Source organism: Sphaerodactylus townsendi, linkage group LG13, assembly GCF_021028975.2.
Source record: "Sphaerodactylus townsendi isolate TG3544 linkage group LG13, MPM_Stown_v2.3, whole genome shotgun sequence".
NCBI classification, from domain to species: domain Eukaryota; kingdom Metazoa; phylum Chordata; class Lepidosauria; order Squamata; family Sphaerodactylidae; genus Sphaerodactylus; species Sphaerodactylus townsendi.
In genome coordinates, this window is record NC_059437.1 from 374,280 (window position 1) to 396,314 (window position 22,035).

Consider the following 22,035-nt stretch of genomic DNA (forward strand, 5'->3'; position numbering starts at 1 on the left):
TTAGTCAATCAGGGCCAGAACCCCTGCAAAAGCAGCAGGGCCCAGCCAGCGCCTCGCTTGGCTAGACCGCCCTGTTGATGAGCTTGCTGTGGCCAATGATGAACAGTGCGCTACAGCCGGGCTCTCTTCGGCCACCGGTGAGTATAGCACATCTGCGGCCGACCAGTCTTGCGTGAGATGTCACCAATGGAACCACCTTTAATCTCAGTCCATTCTGTCTATATCGCCCTTCTAGGCCCCTCCGCTCATCGGAGGCGGACCTACTGGTGATCCCTGGCCCCAAGGCGATCCGGCTGGCCTCTGCAAGGGCCAGGGCTTTTACAGCTCTGGCCCTTACCTGGTGGAACAGGCTTCCAGGTGAGATCAGGGCACTGCAGGACTTACAAAGTTTCCGCAGGGCCTGTAAAACGGACCTGTTCCGCCAGGCGTTTGGCCAGCCGGGATGATGTCAACTCCGCCATAAGAACATCTGGCCTCCCGTGGGTACATAAAGGGGGATGGAGGGGTTGAAGCCATCTGTAGTTTTAGTATTCTATGTATTATTTTATTGTAAATTATGTATTATGATGTTTTAAATTGTTTTATTATTGATGGACACCGCCCTGAGCCTTTGGGGAGGGCGGTATATAAATATAATAAATAAATAAATAAAAATAAAAAGCGCTTTTGTCGCTTGCCTTGGCTAAATCAGTGGAGTTTGGTCTAATCAAAACGAGATCCTTTTATTAGCTTGCTTTTTCTAAGGTGTCTTTTTCCTTTTTTTTTACACTTTCCAACTGTATGAAATTCACTGAAAGATGAATAATTGTGGGAAAATATCATCAGTACTGTCCTTTTAAATCCTTTCTCACTCAAATTTCTTCCAGTTATTTATGGATACTCTAACGGCAGCCTCTGTGCCCAGAATTATGTAACATACATGAACTGGCTGCAACAAAATGCTGCATTATTAAATCCAAAGGTTTCTGTGAACAAACAGAATGTCATGTTTCTCACAGCGAGGGCAGCGTGAGGACAGAGACCCTCCCAGGGGACCAGAAGCCGGTTCAGGACTGAAATTTGAGGGGGGGGGGGTTGTCCTCTTTTTTTCCTCCTTCAGTGACAGCAGGCTTTGGATCGTGGCTGATGGAAAGGATCTTTCTCTTCTCTTCTTTCCACTGCCCTAAACATTAATTGAGCAGTCAGTTCTCAGAGTGCTAGAGTATGTCAGAGGAAAACCTTTTTTTGCTGAATAGCACAATCAAAAGAAAGAGATTCTCAGAAGGAGTATCCAGGCTTCTTTGGGAAGGAGGGAGGGAGAGGCGGAGGGTGTTTTGCACCAACATCTTGATCATGCATGGCAGGGACTGCTACAGCTAATTTGCCCCTCTGTGCAGTCCTCTTCTACTATCCGAGGTCTTTCATTAACTTCTCTTAACCCCTCCCCACATCCTTCGTCTCGTTGCCTGCCCATGCAAAGAGAGGGAGAGTGCTGATTGCCACTCCGCCCCCCCCTGGACTTTGAGTACAGGGCTGGCAGTCTTCCTCAGCAGTGTGGAGACTGGCTCATTGGACCTCTCTTGTGCAGTAACCTCAGCCTGCAGAGAGCAGAGGTAGGGGTGGGGCAGGAGTCTTCCTAGAGGATGTTTGCCCTTTGGCGGGCCTTGACTCCCTTTGAGTGTTGGTGGCTGGCAGTCTTCCTCAGCAGTGTGGGGTACCTGGCCCAGCTGGACCTCTTTGCAGTAACCCCTAGCCTGCAGCAGAGAGCAGAGGTAGGGGTGGGGCAGGAGTCTTCCTAGAGGATGTTTGCCCTTTGGCGCTCTCTCTCTCTCTCTCTCCCCCCCCCCCCCACACACACACATTCATGTGTGTAAACCTTCCTGGACTCCTGAGCAGTATAGGAAGATTATGATTATTATTAAATTAAATTTATAGGCCGCCTCATCCCCGAAGGGCTCGAGGCGGCTCACAACATGGCTGTTTCCAAAGCAAATTAATACAGCATAAAAACTTAACCCATTAAAACTTAACAGCAGTCAATAACAATAAATAGATTAAAACAGCAAGATTGTGTAAAGCATATACATACACCCAGGCGCCCGATCTAAAGGCCGAAGAAGAAGAAAGAAGAAAGGGGAGGAGGTAGGCAGGGCCCAAGATGAAATTAGGGCCCAACCAAGGTGGTCCAGACAGGCAGCTTTGATTTCAATGGCAGCTTTGATTATCAATCATCTATGCCAGTGGAGGCGATAGAGAGCCTTACCAAATGGTGAGATGTTGTGGGAAAGATAGGTAAAGGGTGTGCCAAAGGTAAACCCAAAGAATACTCTTGAAGCTCAGCAGGAAAAATTGGAGATTGGTACCAGATTCACAGTCTAAGGGGCGGCCTGTCCACTAGGCAGTAGGACCTAGGACACCACAGGTGAGATGCCAACATGCCCTGTTGTCCTCTCTACCTGTGTTACCACTGTTTGCTAGGTAACAATAAGTGATTTCAGCTCAGCAACTTAATGAGGCGCAGGAAGCAGGCGTTCTTCAAAGCAACAGAATTTTATTGCAAGTGGTGGTCACAGCTCGGTCAGGAGAGAATCGCGCCTTGCAACGCAGTGCAAGAACTTTTATTCCCAAACTTCAAAAAGGGGCAAGGGGCAGGGAAAAGGGAGGAGAGGGGGCAAGTCCCTCTCCCAAACACCAATCAAAATAAACAACACGCAAACAAGATACATTTACAATTTCTGAAAGAGATTACAAATCTTGCTGTCCAAAGACATTCTCTTCCCATCTGAAGTGACCTCTGCACAGGTGGTGCCAAGAAACTCGGAAAGCAGATAACGTCTCATTCCTCCGTGAACACTCCAGGTGAGCTCGTTGCCGTGGGACCCAGCTTCATCTCCTCGCTATCAGAATGGTATTGATTCCTGTAGTAATGCCCACTGGGGCTCCCGCCCACATCGCTGCACAACAAAGAAAAAGTTCAAACTGTCCAATTGGTGGTCCCTGCCCGTCTCCTAACGGCTTGGGGACCTTTGGAGTGCTGGCAACATGATCCGATTCTATGCAAGTCCAAAGAGGGTCTGGTTGTCAGAAGAGTCGGCTTGGGTGTTGGTCTAAGCTGCATTCCAGAGCCAACGTTTCTTGTCCTTTAATATCAACCTTTCTTGGCCCACTGCTTTGGCCATCAGACACAAATTTCAAAAATAACATTTCCTAAACTTCTAAACGTCTAAGGGAAACCTTTTTTAACAATAAGCACACTTATATACTTTATAGGCAAGCTTTCCTAAACTCTAACAATAACAAAACCTTAAACTTAACTGGAGGAACCTTATCAAGCTAAAATCCTAAACTGCAGGCACATCATAAATTCAACTAGAGAGGGCTTTTATTACATCCTAGAATGGCATAAACAAGAGGGGAAACCATATAGCATTGGCACAGAAACATATATATATGTTCTTTAGTAAAGCCTTAGTGGAGGGCTTCTTGAACTACACAGAGTCTCCAAAGTCAGAAAGTCTGGGCAATGGAGCCAGTGTATTGCCAGGCAACCTGACTCCCAGGGAAATAATTCTTTGTTTTATTCTTTTCCTGAAAGCGGGTAGGCCACCCTGCTCCTCACTGCCCACAGCATTCGGGTCTACCATGGCCCACAGCAGCCCCAAGAGATTCCCCTCACTCCCCATAGGTTGCCCCTAGAAGCCTGTGTTTTTCCTTCATTGGGTGGTGCGGGTGGGGCCCAACCTTTCTTTCCTCCTACGAAGAAAGGAAGCAGGCACTGTCCAAGGAGAGGGCGGGCAAGGGCCACTTGGCCCTGCCGTAGCACAGGGGGCCAGGAGCACAGCCAGCACTTCTGCGAGGTTCTCCTTGATGCCGTGCAGGTGGGTGGGCTTCTTGCCAAGCCCTGTGGGAGGAGACGGGGGGTGGGGGACTGTTGCTTCCCCCCTTCGGCCTGCCCTGGGGAAGTGCCCGGTGGAATGTGTCAAATCTGCCTTAATGGAACAACCAAATCCAAAACCTTTATTAGGCATAAAACCGGTGTGTGTCAAGAATTCCAAATACAATAAGAAGATCATTATTGCGCAACTTGCAGTACACAGAGTAAAAATATAGCAACAGCTTCAGAGATTTCAACATTAGAGTTATTTAGAAGCTTAGCCATTTTTATTTTATCAGAAAGGAGCATAAATCCTGTTGGTAATACAGTTCTCAAATCAATTCTGATGTTGTTGTATTTTGAACAATGAAGCAGAATATGAGAAAGTGTATCAGTTGTATCAGGACAAAATCGACAGCAATCGACAGTTGACTTATGTGGTCCAAGTTGACATTGAGCAAGTTAATGGAACAACAAATGTTAACATCTGCGTCAAACCTTTGATAAAAACAATTCACAGAGTTACTTAGGGACTGTACTACTATGTATAGCCTGCTATAAGTTGGATCCTGTGGTGTAATCTTTGCTTTGCTTCCATTCTGAGCCTTTTCCGCACAACCAAAATAAAATCTTTTGAGACTGGAAATAAAACTTTTCCTTTGAGGAGTTCCGCAATGTTTTTAGCCCAAAACGTTTTACTTCCAGCCTCAAAATGTTTTAAATGCATCCTTGATTTTAGCGATTCTTTTGTTGAAATGTTTTCAAAACATTTTGGCTTTCTGTGTGGATTTCTTTAAAATGTTGCCCACCCTTCTCAGCAGTCCTCAGACTTTCTCCTTGGCGCCATTAATTAAATGTTCTTTGTAACAAGTAAAAATTGTTGACTATTGTCTTGCAATCTCATATTCCAATAATAAATAAATAAAATCAACTTGCCTACAGAATTGTCGGCTGGTATGGGGGCTTTTGTTTGTTTTTTGCTGAAACTCTTCTCAGCCACTTTATTAGAGTGGGATCTAACTTTATTCAAAGAATACAATACACATTTTAACAGTAGATAAATGCAGCACAAATTCCCTATCAGAGATATTTTCCACATCTTTTAGATACCTAAGCAAGGGTAACGCAGTGCTTGTTACATTTCTATCTAAAATCTCTTGCCTGAGACATCTAAATCAGTAATCAGTGAGTGATTCTTTTGATAGAAAAATGTGTAGAAAATATTCTACCAGAATGGGAATTCTAGTGCTGAAATTCTATGTGAGTTGTAATGTTGAAAAGTCTCCTGATATGTATGTTAGCCAACACACTGATGTCTTGCAGATTTTTTGGCATTTAATGTCATGGTTTGACTTGATTTATGACAGCTTTTGAGAGCTGAAAGTTTCTGGTAGTTAATATCTGACAATATGGGATGGTTGGTAATATTTAACAGTTCTTTGTGAGTGATCTGATAGGTTACATGAAACAACATCTGGCAAATGGTGGCTTCGGAAATCTTGTGTGAGATTGCTGAAGTGAAAATAAGCCTATTGCATATTGCTTTCATGTTTTGGAGAGAATGTTCACATTCAAGATTTCACACTTTAAAATGTTGCATTCAAAATTATCCATTTCAAAATGTTGCATTCAGAATTATCCAATATCTTATCTCTGGGTGTTTCTCCACAACTTTTCACCAGCATGGATTATGAACAGGCCAAAGAAGCCATTAAACAGCATGTGACAGCCATAGGACGTCAATCAAATCTAGCCAGGTCTCCACCTTTTATTTCTAATTATTGCTAGTGAATCCAATAGGCACTCTGCCTCTCCTGTGGTGCATTTAATTAATCTTGAAGTACCTAAACATCAGAGGGCTTTTACTGTGGCCCAATGCTGTGCCCTTCCTTCAGCTGTCCTTGAAGACCAATACTGGCTGATTCCTTATTGGAGAGACCATGTCTTTATGAATCTGGACACATAGAAACAATAGAACTGGTGTTTCTCCAGTGTCAGTACTATAAAAATATCCATACTAGTTTTATTTCACCACAGCTACATGGATTTCCAGGTAACACAGATCAATTTTATGTTTCCTTGTTGCTTACTGATAACAATCCTGATATAACATACAGTGTTGTCAGGTTTTGTGTGGCAGCAGGTGAACTATGTTGCAAGATGACTTGTGATGTAAATCAGGCTTCATGAATATTAAGGTTGTTTTACTAGAGTACAGTGTGGTTTGATAGTTACAGCATCTGCCAATTTCATTGCTCTCACGTGTTAGTTTTTTTGTTTCCTTTTACTATATGCATTTTCTTCTCTCAGACCTTTCCTGTGTTCCCATTTTTCCCCAGCAGATTCTTTTATATATGTATTTATTGTTTTAATATGCCTTATCTTGTTAACTGCTTGTGTTTTATCTATTGTTTTAGCAATTGATTGATTGAAATTTCTGCTCTAGGAGAACCCATGTGCAGTGTTTCGGACCATGGTGGTGAACCTTTTGGACTCCATGCTGGCAGGGGCTGATGGGAATTGTAGTCCATAACATCTGGAGTCCAAAAGGTTCGCCACCACTGGTTTAGGAAGAATGTTAATGCATCCCACTAGACTTCCAACTGCTCTGGTTCAGGGGGATTTTTCATCATGCTAGCATTGTTCTCCCCATATGGGCCGTAGTAGTAAAAGACTTCCCTGGGTCTTCCATTTTTACGTGGCATAGTTGTTTATTCCTCCTTCTTCCCCATGTCTCACAGGGGGACGACATCTTGGATCGCAGCTCTGAGCTGATCTACACAGGGGAGATGTCCTGGATTTATCAGCCTTACGGACGAAGCCAACAGCGCGTCTTCTTCCTCTTTGACCACCAGATGGTTCTCTGCAAAAAGGTAGTGAAATTCATACTGATCACTTCTGTTTGCAAGCAGGGCTTACTTATGGATCAGTGTTAGACCTTCATCTCCCCCCCCCCCCCACACACACACACACACGCCAGGGTCAGTTACTCCAGTCAATAATTGAGACTCATGAAGGTATCAAGAGCTTTACTAAACCATGTCAGAACCCTAAGAACGAGTAGCCAAATCTGGGGGCTCTGGCTCCTTCCTGTCCCTGGTATATATCAGAGAGCATTTCCAACTCATTGGCATGCCCCCCTCCCACCTCTCTCAAAACAATTTGTAACAGACAAGGAAGAGTGAGAGAAAGCATTGTTATGGAATCTGAGCCTGCAAAAGACTCCCCCTTAGTCCCAGGAAATGGTGATAAGGGGGACATATGCCTGAATCATTAGTTGCAAAGCAATAGATAACAACCTAAAACTCTAAAAGGTGATAATATATTGTAGGCTCCCTAAGTGCGCAAGTAGCAGGAACTGCCAGATTCCATGGAGCCAGGCCAGTCCCTGGGATGCCAGACCCAGCGGGAGCTGAGCCTGACAACAAAACAAAACAAAATTGCGCGCACCCAGGACAAAGAGGAACAAGAGATAACCTCTGTTAAGCCCTGTTAAGCCCCACCTCTCAGCAGCCTCAACAGCCTCACCTCTCAGCAGAAAAAGAGATAACTCTGCTGGTTCCAGAGACTGAACTAAAGACTGACTGACTCACCTCTCAGCAGCCCCACCTCTCAGCAGCCCAGGACAAAGAGGAACAAGAGATAACCTCTGTTAAGCCCCACCTCTCAGCAGCCTTACAAGGAGAAAAAAGAGATAATCCCTGCTAACTCCTGTTAAAATACACTGTTTTAAAAGATGTGGCTTTGAGAAAAGTCCTCCAAAATGAACACCACAGCTCACTCTGCTCTTCCTGGCCCAGTCCTCTTCTCCACTGCTACTCCTCTCTGCTGGTTCCAGAGATTCATTTTGGTAGGCTTTGACTGGAGTAACTCTGCACTGTAAATCATTCGGGAACTGCAAGGGGAACCTTTATGCAGGTTCCAGCCCACTTGTGCCAGGCCTGTCTCCTAACATTTATGGTAAGAGTGGTTCTTCCCAAAGCTTCCTGCCACCTGCCCATCCCAGGCAACTGAAAGGGACTCTGCAGCTTGCTCTCCCATAGGATCCTGGGGGAGGACCCAGCATTAGGCCACCAGACTTCCAGTGGAGAACCCAGAGCCATTGTCGTTCTCATCTTAGTGAGCCTCTCAACACAAGTGGGAAACTCAGGTTGCCAACCTTCTAATGGTTGACTCCCTCCCACTTCTGATGCACTTATTATGATGAAAAGAATCAAGGGTTATAATCCTGAGGCTGTATATTGATGCCTTCAGTTTGCCAGTGGTGGTTGGGCTGGTTAGAGAGGCAAGAAAGAAAAATCCAAACTGTTACTTAAATAGGAACAAGATCTACCAGACCACGGCCACACAGCCAGAAAGCCACAACAACCTGTTTCTTAAATGTGTATGTAAAGGGGAACGTGTGTATGTGAATGACTGAGATCCAAGACACTCTCAACTCCACTTTCTGCTCTTGAATCCAGCAATAATACTAACAAAGTGTACTGGGAGGTGGGGGCGGGGCGGCGGAATCAGGTATATTTATTTAGTTACTGTGCTTATAGTCACCTCTCTTGCTCAGACTCAAAGTGGGTTACAAAATTAGATTAAAATTAGAGATGATTAACTAGTTCTCCACTCTTCTGCTTCAAGTAGGAAAGTGCCCTACTACTTAGTGCAGCTGAAACCTGGGAGATTTTTCACCCTATTTTCAATTTCGTGGCACCAAGTTTTTCCCCGTAAAATGTAGGCAGCAAGAGTGGCACGTGAATTAATTAGCATTATATACTGTGTGTGGGATCTAATTGTACTTTCTTTGTTTTATTGTGAACTGCCTTGTGCACTTCTTATGAAAAAAAGGAGGAATAAATATGTACATTATGCATTCAAATGATGTCCATCTCACATCTGAATACTGTATCTCATGAAAACTGTACATGAAATGTGCCTCCCCAGTACAAACATCTACCATAGAAATTGTGAAAGACAGGAGGCTGAAAGCACTGGGCTGGCTATTGCAAATCCATTATGTTAATAATGGCATTTTCCCAGGGTGCAGGCAGGCTTCCTCCGACACGTGTGTAGCCAACCTGACCTGTAGCAGCTTTTGGGTAACACAAGAGCTTCTTTGACCCTGCCAGTCATCCAACTGATTCCAAAATATATATGAATATAACAGTAAATTATTTCCTTTCTTCGTAGAGCCTCATTCTTCTATTGGTTTCCTCTTACATTTTACTCTTAACAGTTTATTGTTCAGTTTGCAAAGCAAAAGCAGCAATACCCTCTTTGGTGAAGGACTTCGAAATATATCGAGGCAAAGAATTGTGTGGTGCTATTTTAAGCTCTCACTGTGTTTTCTCTTTTGTGTATTTGATACAAGGTGCAGTAAATGTTGTTACCCTTCCTGCCGCCTGGGAGTTCACATAAGAGGGAGAGCAGTTGCTCCCCTTCCGACTAATTGGCTTTGGATAATGCCCATTCTTTGCAACTCTCTTTTATGTGAGTGCTTATTAAATTCTAAAGTGGTGTCCCTCTCTGCAAGGCAAAAAAGGTGGTCTTTTCAGATTATTCTGCTCTCTTTGACTCGATAGAATTCAGCTTTGCTCATTCTTGACTGTGGTTGCTATGTACAAGGGAGGCTGAATTGAAATGTCTCAGGCCACCATAGCGCTTACCGTACATGGCCGTTTTGACTTGCCATCCTGTTCTGTTGCCTGTTGTCATGACACTGTGAAGCAGGGTGGAAGGTGTTTTGGATGCATGGAAGAACAGTGTTGGCCAAGGAGTGAATTCCTGTTGAACCAGGGGGGCATTCTGGCTCTCCCTGAAGCTTCTTTTTTGGGCTAGGGAGGGGTCACCAGTGCTGCCTGCAGACAGGAAGGCCTGCTTGCAAGAGACCTGTTAGCAGGGTCAGCCTCAGTGCAACCATCACAATTGTTTTATTTATTTATTTATTTATTTATTATATTTATATACCGCCCCATCCCCTGAGGGCTCTGGGCGGTGAACAACAGAATAATAATTGCATAGACAGCAATAACAATTGCAATAAACATTAATACAATTAGCAAAATTAAAACATTAGCAACATTAAAACATAAAATCACAGCGTTCCACATAGATCACTTGGCGTCCAGCTTAAAACTAACAATAAAAAACCCTCCCAAAGAGAGGGATGGTAAGGTCAGATGTCACAGGCTCCCAGAATGTTAAAAAGGGAGGGACGGGAGGGGCGCACACCATCAGCGGCTGGCTTCCCCAAAGGCCCAGTGGAACAACTCGGTCTTACAGGCCCTGCGGAACTCTCCAAGATCCCACAGGGCCCGGACAGTTGGAGGAAGGGTGTTCCACCAGGCCGGGGCCAGGGCCGTAAAGGCCGTGGCCCGGGTGGAGGCCAGCCGTATGATTGAGGGGCCGGGGACCACCAGTAGGCCCTGGCCCGGGTGGAGGCCAGCCGTATCATTGAGGGGCCGGGGACCACCAGTAGGCCCTGGCCCGGGTGGAGGCCAGCCGTATCATTGAGGGGCCGGGGACCACCAGTAAATTGGCCTCTGCTGAACACAGAGGCCGTGTAGGGACATATGGGGTAAGGCAGTCCCGAAGGTACGAGAGCCCCAGGCCGCACAAAGCCACATACCTTGTGGATGATCCGGAACTCCAATGCAGCTGGCGCAATACAGGCTGAATATGGTCGCGGTAGGCACCTCCTGTAAGTAAACGCGCTGCTGCATGCTGGACCAGCTTTGAGAAGAAGATTCCCTTTAGATGCACTTGCATTGAAGGACATTGAAACGGTGTGGCAGAAGTGGAGAAAGAGCACAGAAGGGCGGAGTCCTCAGATATTTCTTGCAGACTGAAATGCACGGCTGAGCCAGCTTTTCTCTTTACTTCCTCACCATCTTGCACAGTCCACCTGGAATGAAATTGAAGGTACATATTGGATGACATTTTTGCAAAAGGGGTAAAAGAGGGCTGTGATGTCTCCTAGGTAAATGGGAGAAATGAATAAAAGCATCCACCAAGACCCGCTACCCAAATCGCTGTACATGTCAAGGTCCCCCATTGAGCAAAGGCATCCCCGTGCTATCATGAAGCAGGCACGTTTATTTGGGGGTATTTTATACGGTATTTGGGATCTTTAACGCTGTGTATAACAAAGTCCAGATTCAGACCAAGACTCAAACAAAGGGGAGTAAGCTTTCTTAAAGAGAAAAAAAGATTTATTTAACAGAAAAGAAACCAAGATAAATTCAGTGATTTGCAGAGCAGAATAGAGATTTACAGAAAAGAAAAAAAGCATTAGAAAAGAAAAGCACCCCAAAACATTTCCCTAATAAACCATCTCCCTACTGGAGAAAAACTGAAAAGGGAAAGCAAAACCTGCAAGCATGATTTCTGAGTGGAGGGGTCAGAGGTCCAATAGCAGTGAAGTCTCCGGCCACGAAAGAAAGCACAGCAAAGCAAGTCGGTGCAGTGAAGAGGCAGAGAAGAAGGGTCCTTCCCAATTCTATCTGAGATCCTTCAACCAGAGATGCAAAGGGTTAAACTTGGAACCTCCTGTCCTTGTGTATAAATCACATGCCCTGCAACTGAGTCTGAGCCTTTCTCTCTAGATTAATAACAGTTAATCTAAAATGGGATTAACTCTGTCCTGCAGGCACATTAGATAAGCAAGTGTGTCAGGTCAGTCTGGTTATATGACTGTAAATTCAGGATTCTCCAAGTTTCTCCAGCTTTGCCTAAAGACAAACTTGAGAATAAAATTGGCCCAAAGTCACAACAGTCCAAAAACATTTGGTAATCCAGGGGTCCAAACCCTTGATCACACAGGTGGAAATTTCTCCCTGAACAACTGACCTCAGATGACAGAATAAGCACCCTGTGACTCTTCTCAAGAGATGGACCGTCCCAGGTTACCAGACAGACTGGAATGAGGGTGGATGTCAAACAGCCAAGCTCCTTTGCCTTTCTCAGTGAGACTCTCTGGACCCACAAGGAGACCTTTAAGCACCCTCCATTGCAGCTTGCCCAAGGTTAAAGGGATGGCTGAGGGAGACAATAACAGCTTCCCATTGGGACTCTCTCTTTGCACCAAGACACCTCTTCAGCAGCATCAGGCACCACCACCCCTGTTGCAGAATGTAGGAAGGAAGTATTCTGGACCACAGTGCGACAGAAGAATCCCAATCAGCACCCTGGAGAGCTACTCCAGGCAGCATCATGCCATTGCGGGATGGCATCACCCAGCCTGAGAAGTGCAGCTTTCAGAGTTGTAGATGAAGACCTGCTTCCAGAAGGAATGAATGAAGCTAAAGCAGCAGGGACCAACCATATTCCTTTTGTGCAGCTGTTTCCAGCATCCTCTTTTTAAAACTTCTGCCCTTTGTATGCTGATGGATGTAGCCATCTTTTTCTGTCCTATTTTTCCGGCCCTCCACCTTTTCTGATCATTCTCATCACCATTTTAGATTCAGCATGTGCAAGCTGAGAACTTGTAGAGTGCTTTCTTTCCCTCGCATATCCTTTGTAACCATCACTAGCCTCCCTTTAAGCCAGACTTTGACTCTAACTGCTCATTTGTCCTCTCCCCATATTCAGTTTGAAAACAGGTGCCTGCACAATATGATGAAACTGAGCCTTTCCTTTCTAGTCCCTCACTTGAAATTTCGCTCCATTTTCTGCACATCTTAATGGGTTTCCTTTGGTGTTCCCTTGTTCCATCACAGCCTCTTTGCTTCTGCCAAGAGCTCTTCTGTCAGAACCATTTGGCCTCTCATCCAGTCCACACATTTCCCTTCCTCAGTTCCCATCACTGGCTTTCCATCCCCTTCCGGATGCAGCACAAACTCTTTGGCCTTCCTTTTAGAGCTCCTCAGAACCAAGCGCCAAGCTGTCTTTCTCATTTCCCGTGACACCACCGGCCAGCTCTTCTCATTCTAATGCACTCTGCGTGCTGAAGTGTCCCTTCTTTCTGAAAATGCTCTGGCCGTTCTTCCTACGTGATGCTGCCTCTCTTTCCTTTCTCATCTTTCCTTTTAAAATAATGGGATAATCCCATGTGCACCATTTTGGATTCCTTGGTGGACAGGGAGCTTACAAATGTGGCAGACAAAAATGGGTAGAGGCACTTTTTCTATAAAGCCTTCACATCAATTTGATCCACAGTGAACTTGAAGTCAACACATTTGCTGGCATTCCTCTGCTCCTCAGTCACCTTCCCTTCTGGTACCTCCAGTTATCCAGCTAGTAGTAGTAGTAGTAGTAGTAGTAGTAGTAGTAGTAGTAGTAGTAGTAGTAGTAGTAGTAGTAGTTGTTGTTGTTGTTGTTGTTGTTGTTGTTGTTGTTGTTGTTGTTGTTGTTGTTGTTCAGGGTGGAACTCGAAGCGGATAGAAGGCCAACATCAACCAGTGATCTGGCGGTTGTGATACAATGTGTTTGTTGTTTTTGTCAATAATAATAATAATAATAATAATAATAATAATAATAATAATAATAATAATAATAATAATAATAATAAATTTATTGTCATTGTGCACACACAACGAAAATTACAAGCATTCCCCGATGCACACTATTTGAGACCTCACACCCCATCCTCACATTTCCCTTCCTCCACCACGAAAGCCTTCAACAATACAAAGAACCAAATTATTTTCCCTGCACCACGAGAGCAACCGGTCCACCTCACCCCGGTAGGCAGACTCATCCCCTCCAGAGATAAGCCCCTGACAACTTCCTTGCAAAAAACAGAGCCAACTGTCATGCTTTGGATGTGCAGTTGCATTCAGTCGCATTGCTGTACATATAACCTCATGAATGGGGTGTTACCTCATGACTACTCATCAGTTAAGCAGGCTGCAAGAGATACTTGGTTCTCGCAGCATCAGCACTGAAGACAGAGGTGGATTCTGCACAGCAGATGTATAACAGCTTGCAGTCATTCTAAAGGAACCTGTTTCCCATTCACATGTGTGCCCTTCACCTGTTCAGGCAGTGATTGGAGCCAGTAGAAACAATCCAGGTTGCTTTCGTGCTTTTGCACAGAGACACTTCTCTCTCTTTTTTTAAAATGTCCTGTGACACACGCGTAACTGCCAGAGGTGTATCTAGGCAAACTGGAGCCTGGGGACAAAACCTGGGTGTCCCTCCCTGGTATGGGCGGCCACCCTCCCCCACCACGACCAAACAATGATTTTTTGCAGCAGCTCACAAAACACCTCCCACCCCCAGAAAACATACATGGCTCTCTCCCCACCAACTCTCTTTCCTAATTTTGTCCTCACACCAACCCTATGAGGTAGGTTGTTAGCCTGAGAAACAACTCCAAGCCAGTGCAAGTGGGTATTAAGCATGTACATCTCTCACAAATCACCCCCAGCAAAACATTTACCAAACAAATGTCAGCATCATCTCTCACAAAACACCTCCAGTGGAATCCAACCCCAAACAGCATCACTTTCAATGGTGTTTAAACTAGGGAGCCCAGATTCTTCTTTTAAATCCACCTTAAAGGGAGAATCTGGGGTCCCCTGTTAAAACAACATTGAATGTGATGCTGTTTGGGGGTGGATTATCCCCCACCCTGAAACAGCATCACTTTCAATGTTTAAACTGGGGGCCACAGATTCTCTCTTTAAATCCATGCCGAAGGGGGTGGATTTAAAAGGAGAATCTGGGGAAATTTGAGGGGTGCCTGCTGTCAGGGGTGCAATTGTTAAGCTAGCAGCACCAAACTTTCAGGGTATCTTTAGGAGACTCTCCTGATGATACCACCCAGGTTTGGTGAAGTTTGGTTTCAGGAGTCCAAAGTTATGGACTCTCAAAGGTGTAGCCCCCATCTCCTATTATCTCCTGTTGGAAACAATGGGTGATGGGGCACCCCCTTGGGGAGTCCATAACTTTGGACCCCCTGAACCAAACCTCACCCAACCTGGGTGGTATCATCAGGAGAGCCTCCTAAAGATACCCTGAAAGTTTGGTGCTGCTTGGTTCAGAGGAGGAGAGTTTTAGAACCTGGATCTTCATAGCTGCAGAGTACTGTGGCTGACCATGGGGCCAAATAGATTTGTGTCCAGAGGCAAGCTGAAGACAATTCCCAAAATGAAATCCAGGCAGGGGAGAAAAGTGCAGCTCAAAAAAGTGGGTAGAAAAGCTGGTGGACTCAAAGAGCCAACACACGGCTTCCCAGGCCGGCGAGGAAAGGAGGGTCGTGTCATGATCCTGCCACGTCTCCTGCCCAGGATGTGGGAACCTTTCTCTTTTCTCTCTCTCCCCCTCCCTGCTGTGGCTGCATTTCCTCACTTTTCCAAAGAGCCTTGTCAGCTCTGTAGGCAGCTGCTGCTGTTCTCCTGTCATCAGTGCAGAATGTCGGTCGTTTTGACTCCGAGGGTGGCTGCTTCGTCTCTGGCCCGGGGGAACTGGCAGCCGGGGGGGGGGGGGGGGGGGGGGGGGGGGGGGGGGGGGGGGGGGGGGGGGGGGGGGTGGGGGGGGGGGGGGGGGGGGGGGTGGGCGGCGCGGGGGGGGGGGGGGGGGGGGGGGGGGGGTTTAAAGGGGGGGGGGGGGGGGGGGGGAAGGAAGGGGGGGGGGGGGGGGGGTGGGTGGATGGGTGGGGGGGGGGGGGGGGGGGGGGGGGGGGGGGGGAGGGGGGGGGGGGGGGGGGGTGGGGGGGGGGGGGTGGGGGGGGGGTGGGTTGGGGGTGGGGGGGGGTGGGGGGGGGGGGCGGTGGGGGGGGGGGGGGGTGGGGGGGGGGGGGGGTGGGGGGGGGGGGGGGGGGGGGGGGGGGGGGGGTGTGGGGGGGCGGGGGGTGGGGGGGGGGGGGGGGGGGGGGGGGGGGGGGTGGGGGGGGGACAATTCCCATCAGCCCCTGCCAGCAGGGCCAATTGGCCATGCTGGAAGGGGCTGATGGGAATTGTAGTCCATAACATCTGGAGTGCCAAAGGTTCGCCACCACTGTTATAGGCATTTTGCAATTTTAATGGTAATGTTGTTTTTAAATGTTTTATGGTGTCTAATTGTTGTAACCCTCCCTGAGCCTTCCCGGATAGGGTGGGATAAAAATGTGAACAAGGAAATAAGTAGTAAATAAGGTGTGAGTTGTGTGAGCCACACTGGGTGATTTCTTCCCCGAAGTGGCTCAGACCTTCAGAGTCTTCTACACCTGGTTATTTCTTATTCTCACGTGCACACCAGGAGCAGGGGGGACGCCAGTATCCAAGAATAAAGGTGTGTTGAGTGCCATCAAGTTACTTCCTGTTCATGGTGGCCCTATGAAGCCCCTTCCTCCAAAACGTCTTCTCATTGACATCCTTGCTCAGGCCTGGCAAGCTGAGGGCCACTGTGGCTTCCTTGATAGAGTCAATCCATCTCATATTGGGTCTTCCTCTTTTTCTGCTGCCTCCAACTGTTCCTAGCGTTGTTTTCAGTGCTTCTCATACAGTGACCAAATGAGAGTAGCAGAAACATGCAGAGATCCTGGTCAAGGGACAGACAAGCTCACCCCATGATTTAATTCTGTCACATAGTTGTAAAACAACTGAAGGGATAAAGAGGAGATGACAAAGACATCCAGCAACCAGAGACTCAACTGCCTTCATGAATGGCCACCCGTCCCCCAGTCTTTGCTGGCTTTTGAGAATGTAAAGTAAGGTTTAAATCTACCCTTTCTTTCCTCGTAGGATCTAATAAGAAGAGATATCCTGTACTACAAAGGACGCATTGACATGGATCGATATGAAGTCTTGAATATCGAAGATGGGCGGGATGATGACTTCAATGTGAGCATGAAGAATGCCTTCAAACTTCACAACAAGGAGACGGAGGAAATGCACTTATTTTTTGCCAAGAAGCTGGAGGAGAAACTGCGGTGGCTGAGAGCTTTCCGGGAGGAGAGGAAGATGGTACAAGAAGATGAAAAAATAGGTATGGCCCACAAGTTTGAACTGAGGCCGGAAGTTCGCGTTCGTGATACTTTTGCCAGCCTGGGTCCTTACGAATCCAGAATCCAGAAGTAAGAAATGTTTCTGACATTGTGTGGTGGACAATCATTGCCCTCAAAAGACGCCAACGACAACAGAGTCCTAGAAAGGAAAGCCTGTCCTAGTGATGGACTCCTGAAAGGGTTCCGGTTGAAGAAGGAATCTGTATAGGCTTTGGAGGACACATTGATTGGTGGAATTTTACAGTCCCATCCAAGAGTGGGTGGGGGGGGGATGCACGCATGGGAGTGATGCACCAGCTGTGCCAGCAGATTTGCCCTCTTTGGGGCACTTGCCCCAGCAGAGGGGATAATCCAGCAGCATGTAGCCACCCTGGGTGCTGGAACATGGTGCCAAATGCAGTTCCAGTGTCCCAGTGTCCCTGCCCTGCCACGGTCACCAGCTTCCTCCTGGCCATTCAATGCGCTACCCCGGTGGGCTGGAAATTGAGACTTACGCCATCTTCTTGTGGCTTAAGTCTGTGAAGCCCAATGAGGGCTTCTTGCCAGTGGGGAGGCTGCCACGGCCGTTTGGCCTTGTGGATGAGGCTGCCTGCCAGGGAAGCTAATCTGACGCCTTGACTGATGGAAGGACCCCTTCTTGCTGCTGATGGGCTCGGGGGGCGGGGGTGATTGGAGGGGCAGTAACCTTGCCACCCTCTGTCAGTTTCACTGCAGTAAACCTGATGTCGCTCTTCCCCAGAGAGTCCTGGGGCTTTTGACCAGGCGAGGGGGTCAAGCAGCCAAGCGTCCGTCTGTCTGGGGTGTTGATTTTCCGCTTTCCGTCCTCAGGCTTTGAAATTTCTGAAAACCAGAAGCGACAGGCCGCCATGACAGTGAGGAAAGTCAGTAAACAAAAAGGTAACTAACTGCCCCAGGGTGTTTTCGTGGGGGGGGGGGGGGGGCAGGGTTGGAGGCAGGGAGTGACGTGGGACTGGGAGACTCTCTTTGGCTTCAGCTTTCCTCCTGTTTCCTTGTCACACGTGTGTCTTTGTATGACTGATGCGTTGCTGATTCAAAGCATTCAACCCGACGGACAGAATGGCCCACGCCTACCCAGATATCTGTGCTTTCCTCTTGGGATACCACAAGAGAGGCAGAACCGGGGGAGGACACCTGGCAGCCTCCAGCCTGGTTGCACACCTGGACCAGGTTTTACAAACTGCCAGTCCAGCTGCACTGAGATGTGCACATTTTGCAGCTCTGATTGGAATAGGTCAGGATCAGGTGAGATCATTGTGCGACATTTGAATGGATCCTTTGCATCCCTAAATAAAAAATAGCTAAAGGACAGAAACCTGTGCAAAGGCAACCCATTCTCACCTTTGTGAATAGCATAAAAGAAGATTGCCTTCTCCTGAGGATATGTAGCTGAGGTTGGCAACCAGGCGCCCATGGGCATCATGATGCCTGCTGACACCTTTCCTGGCGCGCACTAAGTGTCTTTGGAAAGCGGGGGTGTGGGGGGGGGGTGGGCATGGAACTCTTGCAGCACAGCAGGGCTTTTGATTGGGCTGGGGGAAGTGTATTGGCAATGCAGCTGCCAATAACATTGCAACGGGCCGGGGGCTGCCCAAGGTATGTTCAAAATACAGAAGTGGATCTTTTCAAGAACTACCCTCAACCTCTGTGTATTTTAGTTTACTTAAATTTGTTATTCACTGAATTAGAACATCTTTAGCCCATCTTTCAATAAAATAACCTCAAGACTGACAGTAATCCATAAAATAGCTATCATAAAACCCACAAATCAATCCGATAAATAGCCTGGATATCTCTCTTCTGCATGATTAACTCACAGAATGGGGAAAAAACAAGACAGTGGAAGGTGTAAATGGTATTGTATGAGACAAGTTCCCGCACATATTAGAATTCCCATTTGCCCGCTTATGGTGGGAGATGTCCAGCCAATTGCAGTCATTGATTGTTGATACTCAGCTGATTGGGGAGTAGAAACTGGAGCCATAAGCAGGGGTGTAATAATCCCTGGGAAGGAAAGAAAAATACGACTGCATGTAGTTGCTGGAATTTGTGATGACAGCATTCCTGACCATTCCTAGAGCTACCTGGAAGTGATAAGAATAAATAAGGATAGAATAAAGAATAAATAAGAATAGTTCTAACTATCACCAGAAATGCTATGGTAATGTTACCATAAAGTTTCTGGAAATTGGTAGAGTTACCCTTGTCACTTCCAGGCAGCTCTTCGAATCACCAGGAACACCAGGGTCAGAACTTCCTGTAAGTAGCCGAGGCTTCATTTTGTACCCCTGCCTAGATTCTACCAGCCAAGCACTGCCTGACAACCCACACAGAGACTCTCACATAACATCCCCAAAGTTTCCATGATTTATAAATTCTATTGCTTGAGGACGGCCAGATTATCAGAGGGGGGCCTCTTCTCAATGGCCTATTGGGGGGTGGGGGGGGGGGGGTTTAAGAACATAAGAACAAGCCAGCTGGATCAGACCAGAGTCCATCTAGTCCAGCTCTCTGCTACTCGCAGTGGCCCACCAGGTGCCTTGGGGAGCTCACCTGCAGGATGTGAAAGCAATGGCCTTCTGTGGTTGTTGCTCCCGAGCACCTGGACTGTTAAGGCATTTGCAATCTCAGATCAAGGAGGATCAAGATTGGTAGCCATAAATCGACTTCTCCATAAATCTGTCCAAGCCCCTTTGAAAGCTATCCAGGTTAGTGGCCATAACCACCTCCTGTGGCAGCATATTCCAAATACCAATCACACGTTGCGTGAAGAAGTGTTTCCTTTTATTAGTCCTAATTCTTCCCCCCAGCATTTTCAATGAATGCCTCCTGGTTCTAGTATTGTGAGAAGGAGAGAACAATTTCTCTCTGTCAACATTTTCTACCCCATGCATAATTTTATAGACTTCAATCATATCCCCCCTCAAACGTCTCCTCTCCAAACTAAAGAGTCCCAAACGCTGCAGCCTCTCCTCATAAGGAAGGTGCTCCAGTCCCTCAATCATCCTCATTGCCCTTCTCTGCACTTTTTCTATCTCTTCAATATCCTTTTTGAGATGTGGCGACCAGAACTGAACACAGTACTCTAAGTGCGGTCGCACCACGGCTTTATATAAGGGCATGACAATCTTTGCAGGGTGTTGCAGGGGGGAATGCATATCTTGACCATTGCAGACTCATAGTGTCTCTGGAAGTTGTCCAGATTGGCTGGCCATCATCTTTGGTTTTCAAAGCAACAGAGCTGAACTGATTTTTTGGTAATGACAGAATCGCTTCTCTGCCTTTGCAATCTAAAGAAATACTGATAGGAGTCAAGATCCATTCTAATCTGCTTCTTCCTTCTGTTTAGTGTGTTTGAGGCTTGTAGCCCAGCCCAAGCCAAGGATGTGGAACGCTACCAGTATGCTAATTATTCTATTCAATTACTTCCAAGAGATGCATGTGCTCAGGCTCCAGCAGACAATTGCAAGACAACTCACTACTATCATGATGGTGCATTTTGCTTCAGAGGACATTTGTGGTTAATCCCAAAGGTTGTGGTAGACCAGAGTCCATCCCTTCGTTTTACAACGAGCGGCTCTTTAGGGCTTTGGTGTTCATGGTCAGCTCCTTGAACTGATCTTAGAAAGCCAACAGGAATCACAACAGACATAAAGCTTTGGAGTTCTTCTCCCATCAGTGTTTTGCATTCCTTCAGAATTATTTACTCTCAGTCTGGAGAGTCAGAGCAATTCTACAACTAATAGCATAAGCACCCCATGAATCATTGCAGAGTAACTTCAGTGATTAGCAACTACAATCTGAAAATGTAACATGCTCTTAATGTCTAGTTAGACAGTGCATTTCCTATCCGAGCATTTCCTGAAAGATAAAATTAGATAGCAATAGATAAAAACAAATCAGAACATCCATAACGGAACACCATGATATAAAAGCGAGTGCTTAAAACTCCTGGTTATCTGTCCCTTTGGACCTATCACCTGCAGAGTAGACAAATACCAGAAGGGAATACTCTTCAGACTCAGTTTGGAGGAAACTGCCAGGGAACTGGTGGTGCGCGCAGTTGCTGGGCTGGTAAAAAGGTCATGATTCCAGTGCAGGGACTTCGATTAGAAGGGAACACTTAAAGCAGGGACTCTCAATCTTTTTTTGAGCCTATGAGCACCGTTGTAACTGTAACACAGGATGGTGGGTACAGCCACGAAGTAGATGCCATAGAAGCAGTGGCACATCTGCCTAGGGACGGGGGGGGGGGGGGGGCTCTGTTCCCAGGCACCACTAATCTGGTCATGTGGGGGCGCAAAATCACCCCCCCACACACACATGACCAGGAAGTCCTGGTGCCTCGTCGTCTTCAGGCGCCCTCGGCCCCACCCATGCCATTATTGACATGGGCGGGGCCAAGGAAGCCCAAGGACACTGCCCCCAAGCCTGGCCCCCCCAGCTCCTGGCCAGCAACTGGCACTCCCATCTTCCGTCCTCTCTGGGAAGAGCAGAAGCAACTGCAAGACTCCATCCTCGTCTCCTTTGCTTTTATAAGCTCGGGGGTGGGGCCTGCCCCCAAGCCCCGCCCCCATGCTTATAAAAGCAAAGGAGACGAGGACGGAGCCTTGCCATTGCTTCTGCTCTTCCCAGAGGGGAGGGCAAAAGGGGCTGCCAGCTGGAAGCCGGGAGGGGGGGGTGAGGCCTGGGGAGACAGGGCTCGGGGGGTGGAGGGCCCCTCGGGGGGTGGAGGGCCCCTGAGCCCCACCCCCAGGTGCAGGGGGGAGGGGTGCCCGGAGAACAGCTGTCTCCATTTTCCCTCCTTACGCACCTGCATAGGAGTCAGAGCCAGCCACAGAGTGTAAGAGAGTGTTGTACATAACTTTAATAGTAACTTTCCAGCATTTCAGGCAGAAGCTCTGCTTAAGAGGATGATTTTTTAAAAACATGAAAATATTGTTTAAAAATTGTCTCTTGCATACACACAACTTATCTTCAGTTGTGCAGTGAAGCCCCCTGTGCTGTGGTGGCAGCTGCTACTAGAGCAGTGATGGCGAACCTTTTTGAGACCGAGTGCCCAAATTGCAACCCAAACCCCACTTATTTATCGCAAAGTGCCAACCTGGCAATTTAACCTGAATGCTGAGGTTTTAATTTAGAAAAAAACAGTTGGCTCCCTCTTCCTCCACCCCACCCACTCGAGCAGGGGCCAGCCTGCTCTAGCCTCCAGCAAGTCCTGCATGCACCGCTCTGTGCCTCTGTA

The 22,035-nt window shown here is 47.2% G+C and overlaps 1 protein-coding gene across 5 annotated transcripts in view; it reads left to right on the forward strand.

Annotated features, from left to right (window-relative positions):
• ARHGEF9 (Cdc42 guanine nucleotide exchange factor 9) overlaps window positions 1–22,035 on the forward strand; it is a 268,515-nt gene that overhangs the window by 241,733 nt on the left and 4,747 nt on the right. For all 5 annotated transcript variants that reach the window (XM_048513765.1, XM_048513768.1, XM_048513767.1 and 2 more), the window contains 3 exons: window positions 6,595–6,726; window positions 16,510–16,753; window positions 17,601–17,669. In XM_048513765.1, the coding sequence (XP_048369722.1) occupies window positions 6,595–6,726; window positions 16,510–16,753; window positions 17,601–17,669 (445 nt within the window). The remainder of the gene's footprint in view (window positions 1–6,594; window positions 6,727–16,509; window positions 16,754–17,600; window positions 17,670–22,035) is intronic.